Below are 25,761 nucleotides of genomic sequence, written 5' to 3' on the forward strand. Positions count from 1 at the left end.
GAATGTAACTCTGAAACTTACTGGTGCTTCTTAACATCTCTAAATCCATACATGGGGAAAAACTACCTATTTAATCTACTGATACAAGGAATAAAGAATGAGGAATTACACACACACACACAATAAAAGAATGGACGCATCAAATATGCAATGCACAGAGAACAGCTATGTTAGCACATAGCAACAAGTGTGCTTCTATTTTGTATGCATTCATATACACAAAAAGACTAGAGGAGAAAAATACTCTCTGGGAAGCGTGAGAAAGTCTACTTCTGCTTCTTAGACGTCATCTGCACATTTTCCCCTACAAAGCTTATTTTATTTAAAATACTAACTTTTTGGAAGGTAAATAATTTTTAAAAAGTGTGCGGACTGACCAGCAGATCCAATGTTAAAGCTGTCAAACAAAACAAACAAAACAACGACAACAAAACCGAAACCTATTTGATGTCGCTATTGTTTGAGTAAGGCTTTTACTATGAAGTGCAGGATGGTGTTTAACATGTAATCTCCCAGCCTCAGCCCTCCGAATGCTGGGGCTACAGGTGTTCTCCATTCCACTGGGTAGAATGTGGGATGTTCAGTAACTATGTGTAATGGTTTATACTGATGGACAACTTGCCAGGATCTAGACTCCCCTGGGAGACCAACCTCTGGGCATGATATGGGGAGTTTCCAGATTGGGCTAACTGAGGTAGTAAGCCCCATGCTAGATGCGGATGGCACCCTTCCACGGGCTGGAGCACCATGCTAAGTCAAACGGAGAAAGCAAGCTGAGCATCAGTGCTCGCTTATCTCTCTGCTCCCTGACAGTGTGAACAGCTGTCTCACCCTCCTGCTACTGTGCCTTCCATATCAGCATAGACAGTAGTTTCAAACTGTGAGCCAAGATAAATTACTTTTCTCCTTAAGCTACTTTTCTCAGGTATTTTGTCTCAGCAACAAGATAAGTAACTAACACTATGTTAGCAAGCATTATCAAGTACTGGCAGACAAGAGGATGACACAGCAGGGTAATGCAACCTGCTCACAAATAAAAATAATGGAAAATGAAGGGTTAAATGGCCCACCAGAGAGATGGGGGTGCCCAAAATCCCCATCAGTAATGTCCACTTATTAAGTGTGAGGATTCCAGGTTTCTAGAGACAAGCCATCTGGGGCATGGACGCCAAATCCTGGTGTGTACACATGATAAGAGGCAGCTGAAGAATGGCAATGCAAGGGGAGAGGGGGGAGGGGAGGTGCCTTTGGGCCAGGTTCATGAAAGCTGGCCCTGAATGAGCCTGTTTTGAGGGGACTTCTGGTACCTTCAACTAAGCTGAGGGTGAGTGACAAACCTGCTTCATCCATGTGGTAGTCCGGGGATTGTGGAAATAGCTGGGGGAAATTTAATTCACCTTTTAAATAAAGAAGCACTTTTCAGTTTAGAACTCATAACCTGTGTAACCTTGGGAATAATGACCAGACCCAACCCTCAGAAATGAGTCAAAATGTTACCAGATTATGGTCAGCCTGGTGTTCTGCTTCAGGGCCTGTGCAAGGCTCTTCCCTCCCTCTGGGGTGATGCCATTGAACGCCAGACTAGAGAGGAAGACACAGGGGATGGATTATTACAGGCATGTCCACAGTCGGCCTGGCCATCAACACTCAGTCACCTGGGAAGTTTCTGTCCAGACACAGCACCAGGCAGAAAGCAGGGTGCTTGGCGCATCAGCAGGTGCCTGAGAGTGAGAGGTCTGAAAAGACCAGGTAGAGACAAAGGCAGAACTCCAGGGTTTGCATTTGAGCTGAAGGCCAAGGGATCCTGGGGCCCTAAAAGTGGACTGTGCCAGCTTTGTATGTGTGAGGGCACTCACAGGGCCACTCAGACCATCAGAGAGTTTCAGAAACCAATGGAGTCTTGGGCCCCTTTCTGTGGTAGAGCCTACAAGACTCTAAGACTCCAAGGCTCTGGGGTTAGGCCAGGATGCTAATGGATGGCTGTTCACAGGAAGGGAGGGTCCCCTCTGTCCTAGAGGCATTTGAGAAAGAGGAAGGAACAGAAACCTGCTGGCCAGTGTCCCTTCTGTTTTATCTGGGCTTGAATGTTGCTCCCAGCCTCTGTCCCTGCAAAGGGTGCACATGGAGAAACTGGGGGGCTGCAGGTGTCCCATATCATCCTGTTGTTCACTGGGCACATGAGAATAACACATGTGACCGAAAGCCTCACACCCAATGAGGAAAACTTTAGCAAGAGAAGCTAAGTGCCACTTAATCTTGCCCCAGTAGAAAAGCCAGGCACCCCTACCCAACATCTCCTCCTGGGCCCCTGGAGCCCACATCTCAGAAGGCACGTTACCTGAGAGTGGTCAGGCTAGGATGGTCCCTCAGTGCCTCGGCGAAGGCCTTTGCCCCTTCGTCTCCAATCTGATTGCCCCACATCCTGAAGCAGAAGTAAGAAAAGGACTGTTACACGGCCATGCCTCCTTTTGATAACCGCTGACCTCTTGGTTCATTCTCAACAGGCAAACTCCCAGAGCTATTACCTCAGCCTCAGCCTGCAGCTGCATGAGAAGCCTGCCCTGGGCTACCTGTTACAGAGAGCCATGAAAACAGCAACAACCTTAAGTCCAGAGAGGCAGATCATGTGCAGCTCGAGACCAGCCTCTCTGAAGTTCAAGAAGGCTCCAGTCAGAGACACTCAGCCGGCAACCGCCCTAGAAAGAAAATCCCAGGGCGCTCTGAAGAGCTGTGCACAGGAGTTAGATTCCTACCCTGGATCAACTGAGGTAGCAAAGGGATGGCTGCTGTAGATAATTTTGGCCTCCCAGGAAGCCAAGGCCTGGAGCTGTGGCTGAAACCGTACCAGCAACCTTCCTTTGTATGTGACAAGGATGTTGCCGACCAGAGCCTGCGTGCCACTTCAGTCTCAGTGAAGAGTTAGAACACTGAAGCTGGTTTCCCTCCCCAGTCAGGCCTCTCAGAGGGCAAAATAAACAATCTGCTTAGTGAAAGTCTCACATCAAGCTCTGCCTCTGGGAGGGGGCATCTCAGAGGAACCAGCCTCCATCAGACGGACCTATGGGAAACTGTAGGGAGTTTTCTTGATTGATGATTGATGTGGAAAGGCCTAGTCAGTGTGGGCAGACCATCCCTGAGCAGAGCATACCTTGTTCCTGAGATGTGTAAGAAGGCAGGCTGGAGTGAGCCCCAGGGAGCAAGCCAGTCAGCATCAGTCCTCTGTGGTCTCTGCTTCAGTTCCTGCCTCCAGGTTCCTGCCTGAGTTCCTGCCCTGACTTTCCTCAAGGATAAACCTTGATGGGGAAAGTGTTAAGCCAAACAAACCCTTCCCTCCTCCAGCAGATTCTGCCCATGCTATTTAGCACAGCATTAAAGAAGTACACTAAAACAGACACCTAGACTGTCTGTGCAACTTTAGGTAAACATTTAAATATCTTCAGTCCCAGTTTCTGAAATCCTCTATCAAATGGGGTAATGAGGGAAGCCGCCTTTGCAGAGGGGTGAGAAAGGTTTTGTGATTCCATAGATTAGCCCTTAGAATAGCACCTGGCCCGCAAGGGCTGGCTGTTTCCAGCAGGAAGAGACTTCTGTCTCCAGGGAACAGGACAATCTGCCCACTCTGCCCACTCGCAACGGGTCCTGCCCTTCACAGCATGTACCAGCTTTCAGGTACGGGCAACTAGGTCCCGGTTTTTAGTACTTTACTGAGAAGAAAAAAAAAAGGTGTGCACAATACAATTGAGTGGCATCGGTTTTTTAATAAAGTGTCAGAGTATTTATGATGTGAAACAAAGTGAAAAATGAAGATGAAATCTATCCATGTGGTTGGTTTCTGCTATGTAAAAGAGTAATAGGAAGGGAAGAGGGAGATGGAAGAGTTTACATGGTCTCAGAGGCTGGTACTAAATTGTAACCCTCTTGCCTTCACCCCCCTGAGTCTGAGATTCTGGGCATGTACAACCACACCCAGCTTAAAAGCGATCCTAGGAAGACAAGTTTATTATTGTTCATCTACCCTGTAGTTTCTTGAGAAAACCACCTATGTCCTTTTTACAATCTAGGAAAAACTGGAGCTTTTTAACCACAAGAAGATGCCATTCCTGCCAGGAAGATGGCTGCAGTTAACAAGATAGAAAACACAAGTGCTGGCAAAGAGATGGAGGAAATGGACCCCATGTACATTGCTAGTAGGAGTGTAAACTGAGGCACTACCATGACGAATATATGTGGAGCCTCCAAGAAACCAGACATAGGGGACAGAACTGGCTCCAAGGATAAGAGGACCTGGGTTTGATTCCCAGCACCCATATGACAGCTTACAATCATCTATAACTGAAGTTCCATGGTCTCAGGTGTCCTTTTTTGCTTCAGTGGCATGTATGTATACAAACATACATGCAGGCAGAAGATCCATATCCATAAAATAAAATTTTAAATTAGAAAATATAATGGAAAAAAATCAAAAATAGAATTAGCATTCTACTGTAACCCCAGGTGTGTGGGGGGGTGCTGGTTAACCACAGAAAGTGCAAGCAGAATCTAGTAGCGATGCCTGTGCTCCTAAACCTGTCAACAGTGTTCACAACCCATGTGTCTAATGACAAGCAGACCAATGAGCAACTATGAAGAGGACGGTCAACCTGAAAGGAAAGGAACTCCCATGTACAATAACAGGAATGACCCTGGAGGCAGAATCACAAAGAATCACAAGCCATCACAAAATAAACAAACAAATGAACTAACTAACTAACTAACTAACTAATTGTGATATACTCACTTCAGATTTAGATGCCTAGAAATAGCAAGCCAGCTCCAGAGTCACAGACGCACCTTAGAGAGGAGATAGTCTTATGACTATCTTACATGTATGAGTTAATACCACTGAACTGCACAATTAAGTGTGGTGAAGGTGGTTGACTTTATATTTGTGCATTTTACCATAATTTTAATATGATAAAAGCTGTCCAGAGGATAATAAATTTTTAAAACTAAGACCAACCACTGGCAGCAGTGAATGTACAGAGCTAGGATGGCTCCTTCCAGCCCCAGTCACAAAGACACTGACTTCCAAATGAGTAATTAAAAATTTGTGTACCGGGCTAGAGAGATGGCTCAGCACTTAAGTACACTGAGAGGTCCTAAGTTCAATTCCCAGCAACCACATAGTGACTCACAACCTTTTGTAACGGGGTCTGATGCACTCTTCTGGTGTGTGTGTCTGAAGACAGCTACAGTGTACTTGTATAAATAAAAATAAATAAATCTTAAAAAAAAAAGTTTGTATAGCTCCGAGTGTCACTGCCTCTGTGACTTCCCACTCATTTTTTATGCACAAGCCACCAAGGTGCCTGTGCTGCTGGCCCTGGGTCTTTCTGGCTCACTGATGTCCAGAGGAGCAGCTGGTGCCCGCACAGCTGGCAGGCTATGTGGAAGGTCCCTTCTACTCACCCAACATCAATGATGGAGGTGCTGTTCTTCACAGCCAGAGCCACACACTTCCCGCCCTCACTTGTTATTCTGTTTTTCCCCAGTCTGCAGAGAGAGGCACGCACGGTTAGTCTCTGTATAGGAACTCCACCGAGGCCCTTCTTCCCAGCACCGAGCCCATTAGGCCTTCATGCTAGTGTGATCTTGCTCCTCGTACACATATAGCTATGTCTGAGGTCTCCTCTCAGGGAGGGACCCATGGCCTGGGAACAGCCACCTGAGGAGAGATTGCTCATGATCTCTGCTGGTGGTCAACCACTGGAGCCTTTCCTGGGGTTCTCTAAGTGACCCCAAGACCATCACTCACTTCAGTAGGCTGGAGAATGCTCATACTTATTGACAATGGCCAAGGTGTGTGTTTCCATTACCAGGAGGACTGGATGGTCATCGGCCTGATAGGGCTTATCTATGACAGTATCAAGCAAGGATCAAGCTCCTTGGGAGAGGAAGATCTTTCTCTGGCATTCCAGAAAGGACAATAGATACAACCCTTCTTTCTAACCAATGGTTAGGGAGATTAAGGTGCTAACTCCTCACCATCAGGTTCACAATCCAGGCCCCACATTGGGTCATAATTCCTCCACAGGATGAGCATGCCTGGACAGTCGGACTAGTATGGCCCTGGGGCCAGCAGAGGCTTTAGGGGCGAAAACTCTTTATGATAACATTGGTTCATGTTGTAATGGAAAAGGCGATCCAGATATTTGTAGAGAAAAGCAATTTCTAAGGAGTCCCCGCCCTTTCCCCACTTACTTACTTAAGGTGCGTGAGGCCTCTGCATTCATCCAGGATTTGGGCCACATACCTGGCTCCAATGTCAGTGATCTGGTTGTTGTATAAACTTGGAGAGAAAGCACAGCCAGGGGCCTCTGTAAGTCTCACTGTCACTTGAACATCCGCTCCTACAGTGAGTACATGCCACCTACTGATTTCCACTGTCTAGGTTTTAAAGGGGAACCCTCAGAGCCCAGAGTTTGGGCTCTGCATCAGCCTGGCTCCAAAGTCAGACTTCCCTTCTGTGCTAAATCCTTACACCGCTCCACCCCACGGTCACAGGGAGAATATGCCACCATGCACAGCCCTGGCACGCAATGCAGTAAATGCAGGTGATGGGGATTTAGGTTTTCTGAAGAGTAAAGTCCTGTGTCTTTTTTTTTTTAAAACTATTTTCCCTATCCATTCTGATTAAAATGTAAGACTAGTAAAGCAGCAAGACTTATATTTACAACGCCTCTTATTGTACATAACAGAGAGGAACATGGGACCTTTTAGCTTTGTCTCCTCATGCTCCAGGGCCCACAACTGAGGGCCAGGGGTGTGCAGTGACAGAAGTGGCAGCAGCCATGGGGTCACCTGCCCTCACCTCAACTCAAAAACTCAAAGCTCTTTGTAACTGATTTAGCAACTAGCTTGGAGCTATGTGTGGTCTTGACTTAACCCTACTTGGTTTTGAGTATTCACTCCTTTTTCTGGAGTGTTTGGAGAAGGTGCTAGCTAGCACCCCTCTGGCTGTATTACTACTTTTCAACATATATGCTCCCTTGCTTTTGACCTAGGAATTGACCTGAAGTAGTCAAGCCTAATGTATAAACAGGTATTTTAACCTCTACAAAACCTGTCCCAATATGCTTTCTCTTCATATCCTCCAAAACAGCATGCCCAGATTGGGTCTCAGTTGTTCAAATAAGGAAGCTGGGGTTCCACGTGAGTTTGGGATTAGCTCAGATCCTACCTAGATGCTGGTTGAGCCTAGAACAGAACCCAGAGCACGTCTGGTGGTCCATGCCTGTAAGCCCAGCATGTGGAAGCTGAGGCTGGAGGGTACCGGCACTACCCATGGTTTCTGTATCCAGTGGACCACATGGCTGTTAATTTTCTGCTGCTTAGAACTATGACCAGGTAGCAGGCCCAGGGTCCTCAAAGGGAGACTCACCCCAGGAACTTCACAATCTTGTACTTGGTCAGTTCCTCACATAGCACCTTCACCCCGGTGTCGGTGATCTGGTTGACGCTGAGTCTAAAACACAACAGTGAAGACAGCTGCCGGTCACAGCAGTGGAGCTTCCAAGGCCCGACTCAGTCCAAGAAAGTCTATATAGGCAGGACCAGCCACAAGGCTGTAGCCCAACCCTGAAACGGGTCACAGAGGCCAAGAAGAGCATGTACAGCCAGCAGCCTCCAGCATCCTGCATTTTGGGTGTGGCTTCTCCCTCCTCTCTGCACAGTGGGGATCATGAAGTCTGGACTGTGAGGGGCCACCTTTAGGGATCACTGCCACTGAGGGTACCCTTGCATTTTACAAGTGGGGTCAGGACATGAGATAACTTGCAAAATACAGGACAGGACTGTCCCCACTAGAACTGACCCAGCTCTCGCTGCCCAGGGAAATTGCTCATTTGAAGCAACTCTGGGTGGGAAATCTCAAGAGAAACCAGAAGCTTTCCGGGAAAGGGCGGGTCTTGGCAGCAACCCTCTCCAGCTAACTCCTAAAGCAAACGTTGCCTGTGCTGGCCAGACTGGGCACTGGCCACAGGACAAACAGGAAAACGGCCCCAGGGGTTGCTTGCTTCCCTATAGGTCAAGGGCCAGCCTCAGGCTACAATTTCTCTGAAAAAAAAAAAAAATCTCTGAACCAGCAGAATAGTTTCTCATGACCAATGTACATGAGTGTATGTATTTATTGGTAGTCCAGGGGTAGAACCCAGGGCTTGCAGCATGTTAGGCAAGTATGCCCCTGAGCTACCAAGAGCCATCCTTTTCATCCCCTTTCCCGTTTCTCTTTCTCTCTCCACCCCCACCCACCCACCAAGCAATCTCTGTAACAAGCAAGCTACCCTGATCTTGAAGAAGGAAAGCAGCTGAGAGACAAGGTGAGAGCAGGATCCCCACCCCCACCCCTTAGGAGGGGACAGGATGCGGGCAGCAAACTTTCTACACTAAAACTGACTGGCAAGTGCTGAAGGCTTTGCTGGCTTAACCAGAACTGCTCAACCCTACCAGGTGAACCAACAAGAGAAGCAAACAAAGGGTGTGGCTACGCTCCAATAAAACTTTACTAACTAACACAAACCCTGGCTGAGTTGGACCCTAAACTGACATCTACGACAAATAAAAAGTGAACGGAAAAAGATTTATTATCAAGCCACATCAAAAAGACAAGGGCAGCCCCTCAGAACCTGTCCCCAACAGTATGGTCTCAGGGCAAGCACAAGGTGCTCACAGCACAGCCATCCCCTTTAGGTCTCAAACCTGGGGACAGAAGGCTGAGATGCCTACTAACATAACAAAGCAGACCCTGGCCATCAGGTTCTCCCAGGATCCCTAAGTCCATACCTGTTCCTTGCCAGCCCAACCTGCCCTCTACCATGAACTGTCGGGCCCAAGGCTTGGGCTGCCCTTCCCCCAGCTGCTCTTCCCTATATAATCCAGACATGGCCATGCTGGCTCTTTTTTACTCTTTCTGCCCTTTGAGACTCTTGGTCTCCTGTCTCCTGCCTCTCCCCTCCCCCATCTCCCCATATGGCCCAACTCAGTCTGGTCCTGTTAGCCCCAGACACTCCCAGATGTCTCTGCCTCTGGCTCTGCTCTCCCTCATATTTACAATAAACCTTCTCCTCTGCCATACCTGTAATAAATGGTATCAGCTCAGGACCCCCAAGACCAAGTTCTAAGCACAAAGGAGATTTATTCGCTCCAGAGGGACAGAGGGCAGGGAATAAGAGACAAAGACAGGAGACAGTGGATGAGGGAGAAGGGGGAGGGAGCAAAGGAGTGGGGGAAGGGTACTTGCCCCCATAGGGACAAAGGACCGCCTCTGGATAAAGAGAAGACAGATGCAGTACAAAGGAAAATGGCAGTTTATAAAGGTAGAAGGGGAAACCCTGTGTTAGGATGAGCTGTTTAATGTTAATTGGGCATGTTAATTGGGTGAGTCAAACGGGGGACTTTTGATTGCAGGACTTCAATATTCTGATAGCTGGACTTTGGTGGTCAGCCTCAGGGAGAGGAAGTGTCCAAAAAAGGGAACAGACCCTGAGGTTAGCTTTAGCAATGCCTTTTAATTGTTTTTTTTTTTTTTTTTTTTTTTTTTTTTGTTAGCAAAGCAGAGGAAATGGGGAAGAGCGAAGCCTGCCAGGTCCATGCTAGAGCTGGCTAGTCAGGTTCTCCCACTACTGCTAGTCTGGCAATAGCTTTAAAAACTGTTAGAAGTGTGGCTCAGTGGTTAAGTGCTTGTGTGGTATGTATGGTGCCTCCAGTTCAAACCCCAATATTGAAGAAAAAAATTAAACATAAGACATGCCTTTTTTGTGATTCCTTCTGGCTACAATACTAAGTAGTTGGCTGGAGCTACCATCTTTCGCAGCCATATTGGATCAGGATATAGAAGCCAGGTAGTAAGGCAAAAAAGAGCTGGGTTCTGGTTAGAGAGACAACATATAGGCCTTTAATCACATATTCCTAGACTTTGCTCCAGAGAGAAATAAGGTGTATGTAAGCCACCAAGATTTGATGTTTGCTCAAACTCTTTACTACAATTAATCCTACTTGATGTCCTCAAGGGACTCAAAGTGCTTCTGTAAGGTCAACCATAATATAAGCCCTGCTTTCCTATAAGCTGCTCTTTCTTTCGTGGGTGTGGAAAATGGCCAGACAGGGCAGGATCCCACACACAGCTCAGCTGCTCCTGAGCTCCTTTCTTACAGACTACATACTAGGTGGCTAAGTGCTGAGTGGAGACTGCCCAAGAGAATGACTGACACACAGTATGGAGACAGGCGTTGGCTTTGGTTCCAGGCTGCCTTCTATCTTCAGCTTCATATACACTGAGTCCCACACAGTTTTCACCTAGTTCCCAGGCCTAAGCATGAGCTCCAAAGCTCTACTGTTCTGCAGAACTCCATGAGTCACGCTGTAGTAGACTGAAGTCCCTGCAGAGACTGACCAGGTTTCCTACAGGAAATGCTAACAGAAGCATTCCCTCTCCTTTCTACTATCAAGCAAGAAAACCACCAGAAGGCAGAAGGTATGCGGCTGCCTTTCTCATGAGAAGCAAGGTTCATAATCTGCCTTCCCTGGAGCCACACCAGACACCAGGAGCCAAAGGTGAGAGTTTGCTATTTCTGAGCCTCAAGCTAATCTTCAAGGGCAGCTCATCCCCTTCTGGCCCCACCACATCTCAGCCGTGGGGCCTGGAGCAATTCTTTAACTTCTCTATGTCTCTGCTTCCTATTTACCTAAAAGGGCACTCTTGTCCCAAGGCACTAGCAGCCCCTGCCTCAACAGGGGATGTTGCTGGTCTTTGCCACTTTGTGGGTTTTTCTTTTTCCCATCCTTTATCCTCACCCTGGTTCACCTCTTGTCACTAGAGAGGAGAGAAGGGATGAAGAGAGAGAGAGAGAGAGAGAGAGAGAGAGAGAGAGAGAGAGAGAGAGAGATCTGAATCTAATTTCCTCTTTTTTTTCTTTGAGCATGACTAACAGACCCCAACCAACCCCACCTGAAGGACCAGAAACCACTAAAACCACTAACCCTTTCGGGGCTTTAGCATTTATATACCCTTTGAAAAGTTCCCAGAGTTCCAAATGTCCTACAGTTGCAGAAACTATCTGCAGCTGGCAAAACCATGACTCTGCTAGAGCACAAGAAAAATAATAGTCAGCTGCTACAGTCAGTCCAGCACAGCCCCACATCCCCACACCTGGGATTAAAACAATCCAGCACAGCCCCACATCCCCACACCTGGGATTAAAACAAAAGCACAATCTTATAATATTTTTGTTTTGTTTTGTTTTGTTTAAAAAAGAAACCAAATTCCACAACAATCTGAACTAACCAGTACCCTCAGAGCTCCCAGGGACTAAACCACCAACCAAAGAGTACACATGGTGGGACTCATGGCTCCAGCAGCATATTATTGCAGAGGATGGCCTAGTCAGTCATCAATGGAAGAAGAGGCCCTGGGTCCTGTGAAGGTTCTATGCCCCAGTGTAGGGGAATGCCAGGGCCAGGAATCAGGAGAGGGTGGGTTGGTGAGCAGAGGGAGGAGGGAGGGAACAGGCTTTTTGGGTTTTTTGTCTTTTTGTTTTTTGTTTTTTTTTCCGGAGGGGAAATCGGGAAAGGGAGATATCATTTGAAATGTAAATAAAGAAAATAAGAAAATATCTAAAGAAAAAAGAAAGAAAAGAAAAGAAACCAAATTCCAAAACAGCATTAACCTGGTCACTGCCCTGGCAACTCTCCCTTGAGGCTTCCTGAGATTGCAGTTAGTAACAGGATGCCCAGCTGCATCCGAACTGGTCACCTGACTCGCTTACCTTCTTGCCTCCCCAACCCATTCCCAGACAGAAGGGTTGAGCCCCTGTGTAATGGACAGACCAAGAATCCTAAGCCAGGTTACCAGTCATGTGGCCTCACCTGATAACCGTGAGATGGCTAAAGCAAGGCTGCAGCTCCTGCACTCCGTAGTCATTGAGGTTGTTATTGTCCAGGTCTAAGGCCAGCTGCTTGTGAAAGTGATGCAGGACGAAGGACAGGGCGCTGCAGTCCGCAGAGCAAGCGTTGCAGAAGGCCAGCTTCAGGTAGTCCGCACTGATGCCTCTGGCGGCTAGGCGCCCCACCTTCTGGCTCTGTGTTTCATAGATGCAGCGCAGCATCCACAAGAATGTGGGCATGGCATGCACCTGGTTAAAGCCTCCAGACTGGACCCGGGGTAGGCTCTTCAAGTAGGAGCGCAGGCTGGCAAACAGATGAGCCCAAAGGGCCTTCCGCTTCTTCCTTAGGATAGCCTTGGGCACCAGCTGCCGAAGGAGTTTCTGTCGGGCTTTGGCCAGTAGCCCGCACAGGAAGAGGTTGGTGAACTGGAAGTGATCTTTGTTCCTGAAAGGATCAGGGCCCAACCGGCTACTGCCACCCAGGCACTGGAAGGAGAAGAAGGAAGGATAACAGAACGAGCTTGTTGCCTCCCCGGGAGACGTCCATTCTCGAAAGAACCTCAACAACTCCCGGGTGCTCACTTTGTCATCTGCTACCAGGAAGAAGGCGGTGAAGAAGGCCTGGAGCGTAAGGTGGAAAAATTCGTAAGACTGCTGTCCCTGCTCAGGGCCCACATCGGGCAAAGCCCGCAGGAAGCCCAGCTGCAGATCTCCTTCCTGCAGCTTCGACGCCTGCACCTCCTCCTGGCCAAACACAAAGAGGCTCCTGTCGGTGCCTCGGTGAGCCACCTCGCCCAGCGCGTGCAGCGTGCGCCAGCCTGCACGTAGGGTTTCCGCTGGGCTGCGTGTGTTGCGCTGCACCAGGCTGCTGGGCTGCGTCCTGTTCAGATGCACCTCAGTGACTAGCAGAAAGACATCGGTCAGGGTTACAGCGCAGTCTGGCAGCTGCGAGGAGCCCTCGAAGGCCGTGTGGAAGTGTTGGAAACAACGGAAGATGATCCAACAGAAGAGCGGCACCCCACACAGGCTGCAGAGGTTGGGGTTGGCATCCAATTGCTGCAGCAGATGCTCCTGCGCCGTGCGCTCGGGAAACATCCGGCGGGCATAGGCGCGCAGGTGGCCCGGGGAGAAGCCCCGGAGCATCACCTTTTTACGCAGGAGCTGGCGGGGGATCTCCACGCCTGTGCGAGCCGTGAGCAATTTGCCCGCACCCTTGAGCAGCCTCCCGCTTAGGAGGTTAGCTAGCAGGACCAGAGGGTGGGCCGGCTCCCAGGGGCAGCAGCTGTCTGGCACGCTGCTCAGGTCGAAGTCTGAGTGCAGCTCATCCAGGCCGTCGAAAGTGAAGAGCGCTGTGTGGGGAAAGCGCAGCAAGAAGGAGAACACCTCCTCCGGGTCCTGCTCCGGGTAGCAGAAATGCTTAAAGAGTAAGTCCTGCAGACTCAGCGAGTCGCTCTCCTTGAAGCAGCTGAACATGCGGCAGCGGAAGTGGAAGAAGAATTTGGCTGTCGAGGTCAACCTGCCAGACGCCCAGAGGCTCTGCAACCTCTGCAGCAGCATGGACTTGCCCACTCCCGCGTCCCCGAACACGAAGACAGTCTCGCCGTGCTCGTTGAGGACGCCCGTGCTGTGGTCCAGCAGGCAATCCAGGCCTCCTAGGCTGCCCAGGTTTTCATTGTTGAAGCCTACCAGCTCCATGAGTGTGTCCATGTAGGTCTCCTCCAGCAGCAGGTCCTCCTTCTGGGCGTAGCACAGCATGAACTTGGAGTCGCGGCCCAGTTGGTGTCGCAGCTGCTGGGTATATCTGCTTACTGGAGCGGGGAGGAATGTTTCCCAGCAACCAGGTGAGGGAACAGGGAGTAGATGCATTACACAGAGCAGCTTGGGACAGAGAGGCAAGCACACAAGCAAACAGATCAGACTCTGAGCCAATTCATGTACTCCTTTCACAGGAGCCTCCAGGGCCTCAAAGAGCCAGTGTCCCAGAACTTAAGGGTCAGGACTTGCATCCCTCTGCTTGACTTTAGGTTTAGCCAGCTGGAGGGCTGCAGGCCCCTCCAGGTCAAGTATCTGAGACAGGCCTTCCTTGTTCCTCTGCACAATGTTGTCATTGAACTCTAGAGACAGAAGCCACTCACACTTGAGGACCAGGCTCTGCTGCCCCATCCCAATCCACAGTCCTGTTTGTATAGTGAGTCTGCACTGAGAGCCCTGTATGGGAGGAAATTACCCCAGCCATTCTTTGCTTTAATACTGTTTTTGAATAAGGGTCTGACAAAACTGTACATCAAAATGTTTGGTTATAAAAATACAAGGCTGGGCATTAATCTGACTTACAAAGGAGCTATGCCTAGCCTCAAACATCACATCAAATATGCAGAGCTAACACAGTGCAACCGCTGGCTCCCAGGGTGAGCACCTTGGGGCACAGATGCTCAGTGTAAGCCCCAAGGATGAACCCCAACCTGCCATAAGAGGCAGAGACACCACAATGTGCTCCATGATTTCTATGCTTCCTGCAAACCTGAATGACAAAAAATGGGGTTTATGCCAAACAAAAGGGTGTTCTGCATGCTCCTTTAACATAGTTCTTGACTTTAAATGATCTGATTAGCAAAAATCAGATACCCATATGCACACTCCTGGATTCATTCCATAAACTTAGTCCAACTGATTGTTCAAAATTTGTAAAGAGGGATGGCTATGCTGGCACACCTTTGGCATCTCTGTACTTGGGAGGCTGAGGCAGGAAGATCAAGTGTTCAAGACCATCCTGGGCTTATATTGGTAGATCCTGCTCCTAAAACACAAATCCTCATTTTTTTTTTTAAAAAAAAAAGAAGTTTAGCCGGGCAGTGGTGTCGCTCGCCTTTAATCCCAGCACTTGGGAGGCAGAGGCAGGCGGATTTCTGAGTTCGAGGCCAGCCTGGTCTACAGAGTGAGTTCCAGGACAGCCAGGACTGTACAAAGAAACCCTGTCTCAAAAAACCAAAATAAATAAATAAATAAATAAAATTAAAATTAAAAAAGAAGTTTAAAGCTAATTGTACGTTATTTATAGCTTACTTGGGTCTAACTCATAATAATTTATATTGCTGAAATTTTACTAATCACATTATACTAGTCATTTAAGTTTTAGTAAATTTATAGAGTTCAATAAGTACTATAGTTGTTCTAGAAATGTCTATCATCCTCCTAAAGTTTTTGGAGCTGATTTGTAGCCAGCCTCTGTTCTATCCCAACTCCAGACACTGACAACTGATGGTGAGTTTCTTCTCTTTCTAAATTTGCTTCTTCTGGACGTTCATAGATGTGAGATCTTGCAATATGATTCTACCATGTAGAATAAATTACTCTCTACATGCTAGTCATGGCTGAAGGAACCGAAAGAGAAGTCCTTGAGAGAACCACTTAGCATGGGATAAATGTCCACACACACACACAGACACACACACACACACACACACACACACACACACACACACACACAGGAAATGAGGCAGGCAGGAAGGAAATGAACAGTATGAGCAAGAGGCTGCCTAAGGACAGCTGGCACCTTGGGCTACAGGAGCAAAGTCAGCCTTGGCATTCTGCTTGACCTTATTCTCTGTAAACACTCACTCACTGGGAAGGTTATTTTTGTTTCCAAGTGTAACGTCTTGAATCTGATATGTCCCATGAAGGCCAGCAACAGGGCCAGTCATCAGGCCTTGGGTAGGTGATGGATCTTTAAGGCTGTCACCTTATCAAGATGAATCTACTGACAGTTTCATAATCTGATGGAATTGTAGGGAAGCGGCAGAAACTAGGTGGTGGGGTTAGTGGGAAGAGGTGAGTCACTATCTCATCCCTGGCTCCTTGCTGTCTGTCACTGTTGGTAGGAAGCAGCAGTTCTCTGCCATGTTCTTCCACCATAAAGCTTCAGCCCCACTTAGGCCCTGACAAAGGAGCCAAGCAACCATGGACTGAGACACTAAAACAAAGCTTTTCTTCTTTAAGTTGCTTTTCTAGACATTTTGTCACAGAGTTGTAAAGTGACTAGAACCTCAGGTCAAACTGGAGTCTAAAATTGGAGTGGGGGCAAGGGGGCTTATTCCTAGTAGCTGTAAATAGCTGTCACAAAGCAGGGTTAGAACAGGTCACACTCTCCCAGAGCAGACTGTGCCCTGATCAGCTGCACCTTCCACTGCTGCCCTGCTCACCTTGCCATAGACTCTGCACTCCTGGAAGACAGCACGTTCTATGCCTGGGCATTACTGCATCCTCAGTTTCCAACACAGTGCTTCAGTATGTGTTGGGTGTGTTATAAAAACTATGGAGCTGGGCTGGAGAGATGGTTCAATGGTTAAGAGCACTGACTGCTCTTCTGGAGGTCCTGAGTTCAAATCCTAGCAACTACATGGTGGCTCACAACCATATGTAATGGGATCTGATGCCCTCTTCTGGTGTGTCTGAAGACCAGCTACAATGTACTTACATATAATAAATAAATAAATCTTTAAAAAACAAAACAAAACTATGGAGCTAAGTGGTCAATGAATGAAATCTGTAGCACTTTGAAAACATGGGCTGGCTCCTGAGTGACCCAAGAATTTTACTTAGAATCAAACCTGGCACTTTTGTTTCTGGAAAGGTATTTTTCTTTATTATTATTTGTGTATTGGAGGTTGAGCTCAGAGCTATGCATGCTAGGCAAATACATTACCACTGAGTGGCATCTTAGTCCTCCTAGAAAAAACTTAAAAAACAAACAAACAAAACCCGCAGTGTCAAAACTGCTCTGTCCGTGTCAGAGAAGACAGTGAGCAAGCACTCAGAACAAAGGCCATTTCCATAATTTGTGGGAGCCCAAAATAAGTTACAAGAGCAGGCTGGGGATGTTAACTGGTGGTAAGACACTGGCCTAGCGTACCTAAGGCCCAGGGTTCCATCCCTAAAACCAAAGCAAGAAAAAGGAATCAGACAGTGCCGCTCCACATGTTTGGTTCAGTTGCAACCACCTAGTCTGCACTCTGGTGTCAGGGATGGCCTCTTCTTTCCAAAATGGAAGGGACACTGAGGCTTGCTGGGTGAGGTAGAGCCTAAAGCCACCAGGGTGCCTGCCCTTGCTGGCTGGCTACACATTTATGCCCATATGGCCCACAGTCTTACAGCATTTCCAGACCCCAGTGCCTTGCCCCATACTCCAGCTTGTAATCCCATTGTGCTGACTCCTACCTGGGTCTGTATTGACTATAGTTTTGGTCCGAATGAGCTGGGAAGGGGAGAAGCCAATCTCTGATAGCCACAGCCTGAGGTCCACATAAGCATCCTCCAGCTGCTGTAGCACGTAGAGGAAGAACTCAGACACCTCCTCACCTTTGCTCTGTACCAGGTCAAGAATCTTTCGGACCTACAGACAATACACATTAAGAGCATGAGCTGGTTGGTATGAAGGACATCTTCCTCATAAAAGGATCCCGGTACACCCATCTGCTAGTACAGTAGCAGTAGCCTGGCCACCTCCATACGTAGTGTAATAGTCAACATGGAATCTGCAAAATGGGCCTCTTTAGCAAGACCTCATCCCCATGGCAATAAGAAACCAGGAGGAATCTGTGAGCCTAAAAACAGATCAGACACAGGTAGAGCCCCCTCCAGCTGTGGTCTTCTTTTCTCTGCCTTTCCCTGCTAACCTTGTGTCACTGACATCCTGGAACAAGCATGCTAAGGAGGTAGCTGGGCTACCCTGCAGGAGGGTAACACGACTCCCATCAAATCACATGCTCAAAATGGCCTTTTAATTTAAAGTCCAGGCAAAACAATCAGGACCTGTATATAGAGGCACACGCCTATAATCCTAGCACTTGGAAGAATGAGATAAGAGGATCTCAAACAGACCTAGTCTATAGAGAGGACTCTGTCTCAAAAGGCAAAAAAAGGAAGGGGGTTCAAAAGGGAAGCCCACAGCATACTGGCAGTTCCTTCCCATCTCTTCCTCTCAAGCAAGCTCTTCATTTCTCTACCCAGGGACTTCCAGGCCTCTGTTAAAGTTTTCAGAAGATACCCTGGAGCTTAGGGAACTAAGAATTGCTCTACTTCCTACTTCACAGCGTGGGAAAGTCTTCAATGGGGGGCCCCCACCTTGGGAGGCAGTCACTTCTAAATAGGGCTTTGTGGGTGACTACCCTGAGTCTTTGCCTCTGTGCCCTGGGGTGTCTAGGTACTGAGTGTGTCGCTCTGTATCACCTACTCATTTAAGACCCATTTATAAAGTCACCTAGGGATCAATACCCACAGCAGGGGGAGCTGAAACAGAAGGGCTTGCTCCAGCCTCCAACAGAAGTAAACTGTTTGACTGGGCAGGAGGTTAAACACGTGGGCATTTATGATTCTACCAAGACCCCCTGTGTGAACGGACATACGTCATCAGTCTCTTCTGTAGTGCATAAGCTGAGACTCAAGGACCACAGTGTGAGTCCACATACATCATCAGTACTCTTGTGCTACAGAAGCTGCATGGGACTAAAAACAACAATTAAAGACCCCAGTGTAAAATTTGACCCAATATATCAACTTTCCTCAACGCATTTGCAGGAGTCAGCTAGGGGGACCGCTGCTAGAAACCCAGATCAGTGACTGCACCTTGTCAGGCTTGGTGGGACAGGCACACACAATCTCTGCATCTTCTGCTGAGAAGTAGCCATTCTCCAGCAAGTTGTCCACCAGACACTGAGTGTTCCGAATGTTGGTGACCAGATGTTCCCTGTTGATCTTCAGCAGTTTAATGTAGGAGTGACAACCTGATGATGGGATGCCTTCCATCTCATGATGGCTGTGCTCCTCCATTGTTGAAGTAGCCAGCAGCTACTTTTCTCAAATTCATCTTTGACCACACGTGTCTTGCAGGCAGACAGGCAATCAGGATTCAGGGCCTCCACCCGGGATCCCGCTTTTCATTGCTGACCCTGAAGAGGTAAAGGACATTGTCGGCAAAGCAAACTTCACTGGTGGATTCTCCCTCTCCCATCTCCCATCTTTTCTTGCCTTTTTCTACCTCTGACAGGAGGTAGTCATGCCTAAGCATTTTATCAGGGAGGATGAACAACAACAATCATAACTCTGTAGTAATGTATATTTAGTCTTAGTCCGGGGTTTCTACCCCATCTTTGATCATTCAGTTCCCAGATAAAACACACAAAATTTTTATATCTATAATAAACTTAAATCAGCATTATGGCTGGGTAGGTATCTACCCTCTATGCCATTATGGCTACTTCTCTGCCAACAATCCCAAGATATGACTTGCCATATTCCTTCTAGGCCACTCTTACTCAGATTGGCCAACACTCAGGGCCAGTTCCCACTATCTTTAACCCATGATGTCTTCTCTCCCCTCCACCTTCTCTCTTCCTCTTGGTCCTCCTCTGACCCCAAGCCTAGGATCTGAAACCTCACCTATCTTTCTTCTGCCCAACCATAGGCTGTAGGCATCTTTATTCAACCAATACATTTAAATTAAGGATCAAGCTTACTCTTGGTGTACTCGAAGATTTTCTCCTCTCTAAGGCAACCAAACCTTGGGGGCCAGTGTTTAGCATTACAACACAGCAACAGACCAAACCTCAACACAGTTCATTGCTGTCGGTGGCTTTCTGCACCACTAAATGTCTTCATCTTTGTAACTGTCACTGTAACAGGAGACCAATGTAAGAGAAGAAAGATTTACTCTGCCTCCTTGTTTCAGTTCTTACGATAGGGAAGTCATGGCAGAGCACAGCAGCTCTGTCTCCGCATGGAGACCAGGGAGGAAAGAGGGGGAGAAAGGGAAAAAGATGGTCATTAGGACCCACTTCAGGACCCATGGCTTCTTCAGTAAGTGACACCCAAAAGACAGCAAGCTGATAACACTGAATTCAAATGGCTGGTCACACTGAGTCTCTAGCATCGCACTTTGAAGGAAGATTGAAATACTCTAACATGGTCTTCTTCACTTAGACCTTCTCTATCTTTCTGGCATCTGCAAAGCTAACAAGGATGTAGAGGGCTAAAAATATTTGTGTACACAGGCACAGGAGAAGCCAGAAAAGTTAAACTCACAGGCATCCTTCAAAGGAAAGAGATGTTTAACCTGTCCTCCTGGGGTGCAGGGAGAGGTTGTAGCTTGCAACCTGGTGATCCTCTGCCATCTGATGAGCCAGGCTCTGCCCATATTGCCCAGAATTTCTGATTTACTTATCCCAGGCCCTTTCCCTCTAAAGCTTTGAACATTACTTTAGGCCATAAAACTCATCCTTGTGGGAGATGCTATTGCTACTTCACAACAGCCTAAGTGACGTCTATGCCTTAGGGTCAGTCATTCCCCCTAGACCATTATCTTGAGCATTGTTTCTAAGTCAACAAGAACTGATCTTACAAACTAAGCCATGTGTCCTCTGCAAAGAGCTTCAGTGTAAACATGCCTGGGTTTTGCTATACTCACAGGGCTGAGTTAATTCTTATCATAAAACTTTTCCCCAAAATTGTCTTGTGCTTAAATATGGCTACCGTAAATGATCTGGTGTCAGACTCTAGGAGCCCTGGCCCAGTACCTGTACCAAAACCTGACTGGACCAAGTTTAATTCTTGTTTTTCGAGGGGTCATTTCACTGCCAGCTATAAAACCTTCAGGGAACCTTCCACACAAGGAGGGTCTCTTTTTAAATTTAAATGTTATTATAAAAAATTGCAAAAAAGATATCACACACTGGAATTAACCAGATTCAAACACTATACATCTTAATGAACTTCTAAACAGTTAAAATAGCCATTTGGAAAGGAAGCAATGGAGCTTCACACTGGGTTTTGTTCTTCTATAATCAAATATTTATCTATTACCCCAAGCAAAAATTCTAAGACAGAATTAAAATTAGAAAAACAGGGGGCTAGAGAGATGGCTCAGAGGTTAAGAGCACTGACTGCTCTTCCAAAGGTCCTGAGTTCAATTCCCAGCAACCCACATGGTGGCTCACAATCATCTGTAATGGGATCTGACGCTCCCTTCTGGTGTGTCTGAAGACAGCTACAGTGTACTCCTGTACATAGAATAAATAAAATAAATATTTTTAAAAATGAGAAAAACAATTAGCTTTATACCACTTTCATAACTCATGTTCATTGCTTGCATTTAGTTCTTGCTGTTTGTTTGTGAGGCAGGTCTCACTACATATTTCTGATTGCCAAGATTAAAGGTATGCTCAGCCTTGTTTGGGTTTTTGGATGGTATTTGGGGGTGCTACAAAGATAGCTCAGATGGTAAAGTGCTTGCTGTGCAAGCATGAGGATTCTCTCAGCACCCAGTGCCAGAGACAGAGGATGGAGGCATGTGCCTGGAACGAAGGAGGCGACCCATAATTTTACCCAGCTATAGCTATAGTGCCTATGACCTACATCAATGCCCAGCATGGCACAATAACCCTGAGAGTACAGTAGGTGGCACACACACCTTGGTGGTAACCAACAGCTCTCTAGTTGGACTTAAGACTTGCTCCAAATTGGCCTGGTACTGGGAATCTAGATAATTACTTGGTGCTAGTGACATCATGGCTATTGGGAGAGAATCTGCAACTACTAATTTATTAAACCACTATAATTTCAACCAACAATTTATAAACATTTGTCCTTATACCCACAGATCAGAGTGATCTTCACTCTTCACTAGAGAAACTTTGCAACAGATGGAGACCACTGCAAAAAATCACAACTAATCAAAACGCCAACCTGTGGAGCCCCGTCCCAATGGATACATCTACAAAACGGTCCCATATCTAAGGCTCAGGAAGCATGCTGGAATAAGGGGCAGAAATACTGTAAGAGCCAGAAGACTGGGAAGTTGTCTATGAGGTTGTATCTCCTAGTGACATCAGAAGCTACATCCATAGTCTCACCAACATGATGGCCCAAATAAGGATGACACCAATGAACATGCCATACTGGACAGAGAAAAGCCCAGGAGGCCTCAACCCTACACAAGGAATTATATATAGGCAACTGGTGAAAGCTGGGATCAGGAATGGTCAGCCCTGAAAGCATACATCTAAGTAACAACATATGGCCTGAAAGGGTTATATGTAGGAATATGTATTGCGTACACAATACACACACATACACACATATACACATGTACATAAAATAATGTGTATATACATATAGCCATATATATATATGTGTGTACATATATGTGTATATATATAGCCATATTCTGTCTAGGCTGCTGTTACTCAGACTGGCCAGCCCTCAGGGCCAATTCTCACTACCTTTAAGCCATGGTATCAAGGGATTAGTGAAGGAAAAAGCCATGAGTTTGAAGGAGAGTGGGGAAGGAGTATATGGAAAAGTTTGGAAGGGAAAAAAGGAACAGAGAAATACTGTAATTAAATTATAATCTCAAAATCATTTTAAAGTGCTTTAAAAATGTATATTGTGACATCGAAAACTAAAAAATTTATAACCATAATTGATTAGCTCAATAAATAAATTATAGTCCAAAAAACGGAGGACAAGAACTGGAGCAGCAGCTTGTGGTTACACGGGATGAGGCGGGTCTCTGGGAGCCTGTGAGAAAAGTGGAAGCTGAAGCCCAGAGTGGAACCTTTCTCTTGAAAATTATCACAAGTCTGAGAGAACAGGGAAAGGCTGCCGAGGTTCTCCCTGGATGAGTCAGCATGCTTTAGGAGGCTGGGGGGACAAAGGTTGAGCAACTTCCTTCATTCCTCCTGTTAACTTGGCTTCTCTTTCCTGTGCCTGCAATTCTCACAAACATTGTCCCTCGGCTTCCCAGGCTTTTCCTGTAATATCCACCACAGGCACTTCACAGCTGACCAGCAAAAGGGGAAGCTTTCTCCTGATCTGTGACCACCTGAACAAAGCCATGGATCACATGACCCCTAGCTGGCAAAGAGGCTGCTTTTTTGTAATTTTCAGAGGGCAGATAGCTCTCTTTGGCAGGAAGTTAAGGAGGGATGGACATCCAAAAGGAAACAAAGAAACACATTGCCTAATAAACCCAGCCAGAGACAGAGCAAACTGCCATGAGACACTTCAGAGGGAGGGACCAGTCATGAGCAGGTACCACTAGAAACAGAGAGCTAATTTACAACGGTCTCCCAATTCACAACGACCCTTGATATCTTACCTGCCAAAGGGTAGGCCCTGTGGTGCAAGTGGAAGGCAAGGGGGCTGGGGGGAGATAGTAGTATGGATAGCAGAGGAGTAAGGAAGGGGAGGGCTGGCGAAGGGGAGGGAGAGAGGAAGAAGAGGTGGAGAAGAGGAAGGAGGAATGGCAAAGGTTGAGTTTACAGAGCTAGGCCACTCAGTAGGGGGAGGTTTCCCCAGCTCTAGATAAGGAGCCTTGAGGATGGGTGTTGAGGGAGATCCTGGTCCAGACTGTTAAAGGAAAACAGCCAAAGAAATAATTCAAAACTGTGGTTGTGGCCTGAAAACGAGTTCTCAGGCTGCAGAACGCAAGGTGGAGCACCAAGTAGAAAAACTAGGATAGATATGCAGATGGGTAAGCAGAGGCAGGGAGAGTATATTGGTGGGAAGAAACCCGAGTACATGAGTGAGTGTGTATGGGTGTGTGTTTGTGTGTGTGTGTGTGTCTATGTTTCTGACATATTTGTTTTTTTAAGATGGGGATCTTGTTGTGTTACTTTGGTTGTCCTGGGACTCCTATGTACCCTAGGCTGACCTAAACGGACAATCCTCCTGTCTCAGCCTCCTGAGTCCTGAAACTTACAGGCCTGTGACATCATACATGGCTCTTTCTGTCTGTCTCCAGTCCTGGTGGAAACTGATCTCTACATTCCCTCTTGCAACTTGGGCTTCTGAACCAGATTCGAAGTGGATGTGGAGGAAGGAGGTAACAGAGGAAAAAAGATTAGAGAACAGGGTCATTTTTTAAAAAGTTCCCTATGGGCTGTTGAGATGGCTCAGCAGGTAAGAGTGCCGATTGCTCTTCCAAAGGTCATAAGTTCAAATCCCAGCAACCACATGGTGGCTCACAACCACCCGTAATGAGATCTGACGCCCTCTTCTGGTGCATCTGAAGACAGCGACAGTGTACTTGTAATAAATAAGTAATAAATAAATCTTTAAAAAAAATAGTATTTATAAAAAAAAAAAAAGTTCCCTATGTTTCTTAGGCTAGTCTTGAACCTATGAGATCAAGTGATTCACTCAGAGTCCTGAGTACCCACAAATAAGACAGTGCTTGAAGAGAATAATCCTAAAAGATGATAGAGCAAAGTTATTCTGGGCGGTGGTGGCGCACGCCTTTAATCCCAGCACTTGGGAGGCAGAGGCAGGCGGATTTCTGAGTTCGAGGCCAGCCTGGTCTACAGAGTGAGTTCCAGGACAGCCAGGGCTACACAGAGAAACCCTGTCTCAAAAAAAAATAATAATAAAATAAAATAAAATATAAACTTCATGGTAGTTGTATTTTATTGCTTTTTAAAAGATAATTTAATTTTCTATGCGTTGGTGTGAGAGCTTCAGATCCCCTAGAACTGGAGTTACAGACAATTGTGAGCTGTCATGTGGGTGCTGGGAATTGAACCTGGATCTTAGGAAGAAAGCCAGTACTCTTTAACCACTGAGCCATCTCTCCAGCCCCTATTTTACTATGTTTTATAGGTTTTTTTCTACATTTATTTATTCAGTATGTGGCATCCACTCACATGTTTACAAACACCAAGGTGCATGTGTGCTGGGCAGAAGTCAGCGTTCCAGAATCAGTTGCCATTTGGGTCTGGGTACTAGAATCAAGCCGCCATCAGGCTTGCAGGCAAGCACCTTAATCCCTTAAGCCATCTCACCAACCCTGGTAATTTCATTTTTTTTTTTAGTAGTCACATTAGTGAAAATAAAAATAAGCAGGTAACTTAATGAGATATTTCAACTAATTAAATATATGCAAAGCATTGCTCTAATATGTCCTCAGTAAAACATGCTGTTTTCTCTGAGATTAAAACCTTCCATGTTAGAGGGAAGCTTTTTAAGACACGGGATGTTAGAATGGGATAAAGAAGTCTAAGGGGAGGTGAAATGGTCCATCATGCAAGGAAGCTCATTAAGCTCAATAGGTAAACAATTCTAGCTTCAGGAAGTCCCTGAAACCAACAAGATACACTAGACCCCTCTCTCCCCAGGCATATATAATCTGTAGGGACTGCTGAGTAATACTATCAGACAAGCTGAGCTGCCCAGAAGAGGCTGGAATCAATCAGGCCCCTGCAAGAAGCAGAGACCAGCCAAGATGCTTGGAATAGATACTCTCCAACCTGTTGAGCTGCCTGCAGGCGATGCAGTGAGCTCCAGGTTTCCAGATTTGGCAATCTGTCACCCACACTGGAGTGGGCTTTGGTGATAAGGGTCTCTGAGTCATTTCTGCTCCTATAAATAATCCTTCACCCATATTCCTCTAAGTAGCCCCAATAAAACTACTCATTTGTTCACCAAGTTGGACTTGGATGGTATCTATACTTCAGTCCCCCACTGGTTTCTTATCAGGAGTAAGTAAACATTTGTTCATGGCTCCCCCAGAATAGTGTGACACAGCACACATTTATGAAGGAATGTCTGTGTACTTACTTTCATACTGAGGCTTTGAAGTCTGGTGCATCTCACAGGTAGAGATCATCTAGATTCTGGCCAGCAACACTGGAAGTGTTCAATGGCCACCTGGTAGATGCAATTTTGCAACTCTGTACTCTTGAAATAGAAACCTACTGCCCTTTGTCAGTACATAGCCTGATTGCAACTTTGTTCCCTGTCAGCTCCTTCTGCTTGTGAGCTACAGTTTTAATAAAGTAGCCTTTCTAGTCTTGTA

The 25,761-nt window shown here is 46.8% G+C and overlaps 1 protein-coding gene across 8 annotated transcripts in view; it reads right to left on the reverse strand.

The window, feature by feature from the left end:
* Positions 1-25,761, reverse strand: part of Nod1 (nucleotide binding oligomerization domain containing 1) — a 58,849-nt gene that overhangs the window by 12,111 nt on the left and 20,977 nt on the right. For 2 of the 8 annotated variants that reach the window (XM_031381974.1, XM_031381976.1), the window contains 8 exons: positions 18,540-18,862; positions 17,133-17,307; positions 11,902-13,726; positions 7,421-7,504; positions 6,245-6,328; positions 5,449-5,532; positions 2,339-2,422; positions 1,498-1,581 (listed from right to left, as the gene is read on the reverse strand). In XM_031381974.1, coding sequence (XP_031237834.1) covers positions 1,498-1,581; positions 2,339-2,422; positions 5,449-5,532; positions 6,245-6,328; positions 7,421-7,504; positions 11,902-13,726; positions 17,133-17,307; positions 18,540-18,743 — 2,624 coding nt within the window. In that variant the 5' untranslated portion in view covers positions 18,744-18,862. Of the gene's footprint in view, positions 1-1,497; positions 1,582-2,338; positions 2,423-4,777; positions 4,831-5,448; positions 5,533-6,240; positions 6,390-7,420; positions 7,505-11,901; positions 13,727-17,132; positions 17,308-18,539; positions 18,863-25,761 lie in introns of those variants that run through there. The other 6 variants (XM_031381977.1, XM_031381978.1, XM_031381979.1 and 3 more) reach the window with 6 other exon arrangements.

This window comes from Mastomys coucha, unplaced genomic scaffold (assembly GCF_008632895.1).
Source record: "Mastomys coucha isolate ucsf_1 unplaced genomic scaffold, UCSF_Mcou_1 pScaffold20, whole genome shotgun sequence".
In the NCBI taxonomy this organism is placed as follows: domain Eukaryota; kingdom Metazoa; phylum Chordata; class Mammalia; order Rodentia; family Muridae; genus Mastomys; species Mastomys coucha.